This window comes from Dendrobium catenatum, unplaced genomic scaffold, assembly GCF_001605985.2.
Source record: "Dendrobium catenatum unplaced genomic scaffold, ASM160598v2 fragScaff_scaffold_911, whole genome shotgun sequence".
In the NCBI taxonomy this organism is placed as follows: Eukaryota; Viridiplantae; Streptophyta; class Magnoliopsida; order Asparagales; family Orchidaceae; genus Dendrobium; species Dendrobium catenatum.
The window spans coordinates 1,153,794-1,157,798 of record NW_021319373.1 but is presented as its reverse complement, the minus strand read 5'-3'; the positions used below and the strand labels follow the sequence as shown (position 1 = coordinate 1,157,798).

The 4,005-nt window shown below is 35.4% G+C and overlaps 1 protein-coding gene across 1 annotated transcript in view; it reads right to left on the bottom strand.

Moving 5' to 3' along the window:
* Window positions 1-1,073: 1,073 nt before the first annotated feature.
* Window positions 1,074-4,005, bottom strand: part of LOC110109649 (ABC transporter G family member 14) — a gene marked incomplete in the record, with an annotated part of 4,237 nt that continues 1,305 nt past the window's right edge. The window contains 3 exon segments of the mRNA XM_020840836.2: window positions 1,074-1,484; window positions 1,760-2,409; window positions 2,488-2,858. Coding sequence (XP_020696495.1) covers window positions 1,478-1,484; window positions 1,760-2,409; window positions 2,488-2,858 — 1,028 coding nt within the window.

Genomic DNA, 4,005 nt, shown 5'->3' with positions numbered 1-4,005 from the left:
CGTGATTTAAGCAATTTATCAAGTATGGGAGGCAACAAAGCATCTCTATAGTGAGTTGAAAACATGCCAAGAATGAGGAAATAGCAAAGGCAGCGCCTTCTGTTTGTCCTGAAACCATTCTCCCCCTAAGTTCTTCCTAGATTTAGGAATTAGTGTGTTCTCTCTTGTTGAGATTTGTGGAGCTTGGTTCCTATTGAAGGTTTACTCCATGATGAAGATTATTTTGTTGTTTATGTAATGTAGATATAGAAACAGATGATATGGAATAATATTATGCAGTATAATCTATGAGAATATCTTGACGGTAATCAGTAAATATGATATTTTCTAATCTTCATTGAACACCATAACTTTTTGTGTTTACTGGATGTATTGTGATTCCTGAACTATATAGTGATCCCTGCGGTTCAAATCATGTGAAATACCTGCTTTTTAGATCTTATGATTTTTTGTTTTTTTTTTTCTTTCTCAACATAACATTTTTTCTTCATAGTCTCTGATTACATCTCTTGAGAATTTTCCTGTTTGCTAGAACTGATATATATAATCATTAAGTAATTCACTAACAGGACCTGATAGCTTAATTCCATGGGAGAATCAGGTTCTGCAATCGTGGGTTGGAGCATGAGAGGCACAAGATATTACAAGATATGGGAGAGATGTTAGGCTTCGTTTGGGACGGCTTTCTTCCTGCTTCTTAAAGCAGTTTTTTAGTTCAATAATAAAAAATATTATACTAGAAAGCTGCTTTAAGAAGCAATAAGAAAGCCGTCCCAAACGAAGGCTTCGTTTGGGACGGCTTTTTCATTGCTTCCTAAAACGGAGTTTTGGTACAAAAATAAAAAAAATTTGTATTAAAACTCCATTACAGAAAGCAATAAAAAAGCCGTCCCAAATGAAGCCTTAGTCATTACCAGAGAGGATCCATCAGATCAAGTCTCTAGCCTTCAGCGAGCTTAAGAACAAGAACTGAACTCAGATCTCAAAGACAACATCTATACAGGCAAGGTCGTTTTATCTCTTAATTTTTTCCCCATGAACAAAAAAGCCAAAATTTCTTATATTTTGTAAGACAGCAAAAAAAAAAAAGGTTTATTATTTGGCAAAGAGAAAAGCTATTATTGCAAAACAGAAAAACTTCTCGCAATTAGGAAGATATAATATTTTATATTCTCATTGTTTCGACTCAGCTCATCTCAAGTAATCTATTTTCACAAACATTCCACCTTCTTGTAACTTTATAACGGTCTTCTTCCTCATCATTGTAAATCTGAATCCATTTTCAAATATCTGATTGCCACATCTCTTGACCCACACAGACATCAAAGAAGCCAAAATTTATTTATGAAACTGCCATATTCTTAATTATATACTTGTTGTGATTTGCTCTAAATCTCTGCAGCAAGTGATACATCTCCTTAGCTGATAATTGGAGGCAATAAGAAAGATTATTGCTCCTGTGAACAGCAACAGTTCTCTATAACCTAAGAGAGGTTAATTATTATTAGTTGAGTCAAACACTTGGAGATTTGGCTGACTTACTATTATATATTACGAAAGTCAATTCATGTGTTTTACTCTGATATAGACTTCATTTAGGACAGCTTTTTTCTTCTTCTTAAAGCAGCTTTTTAATACAAAAATTTAAAATTTTGTAATTAAAAATTGCTTTAAGAAGCAGTAAGAAAGCCGCCCAAACGAAGCCTTGGTCATTTTTTCTATCTGAGAAATTAAGGCCCTGCCTTCTTGATCTTCCTACCTTGGCCTCTGCAATTTATGAAGTGCCCAGTAAGCAATAAACCGATAGCCAACAAGCATCAATCCCATGATTAGAACATCCAACCATAAAAGATCTAATCCAACTGATTTAATGGCAGGGAAATCCAACACAGAGCACCTCAGTCCATTAGAGCACTCATAGGTATCATTAGGCCTGAACTGGACACCAACAAGAAGCTTGAAGCAGTAGAAGCTATAGCTAAGGTACTTGAGCCAGACTATAAATGGAGGAATATGCTGAACATAGTATCCCCCTGCGATTAGGAAAGTTAGAGTTGTGACTGAAGCAAGTGTGGTCGCCTGCTTGACTTCCATGAGTATAGCACCAAATGCTAAGCCAAGGCTCTGAGCTACCAGAACACTGTAAAGAACAACGAGAAGGGAGAGGAGGAAGGAAGCCGGCCGCGGGTCGAGCCCGCCCATCCAGTAGAAGATGAAGGTGAAGGCCGTCGGAAGGGCAAGCTCCATTGGGAGATCACCGACCGTTCGAGCCATGAAGTAAGATGACAACCGATACATCCCTGATGCTCTCTCTTTGAGCAGCATTGCGCGTTCCTGTGGGAAGGTGAAGACAGCGTTGTAGAGAGGAAAGAAACCCCAGAATACCGAGAAGAAGAAGATGAGAGCCGTCTGGTTGAAATTTGACTCGTTAGTTATGGGGATTAAAGCTATTTTAAGAGCAAAAGAAGCAGAGGAGTGATTAGTTACTTTGTCTTGGAGATGGGAAGGAGGAGTTTGCCACCAAAGGAGGCCACCGAGAATGGCGACGCTGAGGACTTGGAAGATGCGGAGCTTGTTGAAGGCTTCATGGCGGCGTTCCTTGAGGCTACGGCGGAGCAGAACGGTGAACTGTTCGAACCATGTTGTTGTCCATTGCTCTTCTTTGGCTGCTTTTCTGATACCTGAATGTGGATTATGGGTTATGCAGTTGATGGTCTCTGCGTTGAAGAGCTCTACTTTTAGCCTGGAGGCGATGTGGTGGTCGTAGGCGGATATCAGTTGATCTCTGACGGCGTTGTACTGGCCGCCTTCGTCGGCGTTGGTTTTGTCCAGCTCGAGCTTGGAGTCCGGCGAGATCCCTGCTCACAGAAAGATCACAGCTTTATGTTCCATTAATGGAACTTCTTACAGAGCTAATTGTCAGCTGGATCTGGTAAACCATTTCATTACTACAATTATTCGGAGAGTAACTTAAAAGAGACTGTTTTATGAAAATAATTTGATTGTTGATAAAACTTATAAAGTATATGATTGTTGATAAAACTTATAAAAGTGAACACTTTGCTTAGTTATTTTTATGATTATGAAAGATCAAATCTTTTTTAAATGGGCCCTTCATTTAAAAAGGGTGCTTGAGAATCACTAAGCTCGCCTATGAGTTTTAGGAGTTGTTTGGGACAGCTTTCTTACTGTTTCTTAAAACATTTTTTAATTAAAAAATTAAACTTTTTGTAAAAAAAAGTTGTTTTAAGAAACAGTAAGAAAGTTGTTCCAAACAAATTCTTAATTTTGATTTAAGTTTTGCTTAATTTACTTAAAAGTGTTTAATCCATTTAATGAAAATTTTAAGTTTCTAACTTTGGATTAAGTAAAAAAAAGGTAATCATAAAACATTTGGTCTCCCACTAAATTTGGAATAGGATTCTGTTTTGTTCTTTTTGGGTTTTCCTATTAAAGACTTCCAACTAATGTAAAATATATGTATTTTAGTACGTTGAAAATAACAAAATTATACATTAAATAAGAGGTTTTTTTTTGTAATAATTTGATAAATTTTATTGACATTATAAGCTTATCTATGAATTATTTTGTAAGAAATATAAATTATTTTGTTTTAACAATAAAAATCTCTTAAACCCTTTATCAGAATGCGGTGCTCCTTTAATGACCGACAAAAGAAAGCAAAATCTCCAAATAATATAAAAATCTCCATTCAGCTTTCCTTTGGATTTGAGTGAGAGTGTGAGAAAACCACTAAAAGCAAATCATTACTTCCCCTTCCTTTTTAATTAAATAAAGTTAATATTATCTGAATTAATTATAATGCATATCCACCTTTGCTTATTTTATAAATTCATAGTAATAATGCTTTCTCACATTCTAATATTCTTTCCAACTTAAGTGGCATGTCAATATTGATTCTCCAAATAAAATAAAATAAAATAAAATATTTTATAATAAGCCAATATCATTTTTAATAATATATATATTATAAAAAGTAATATT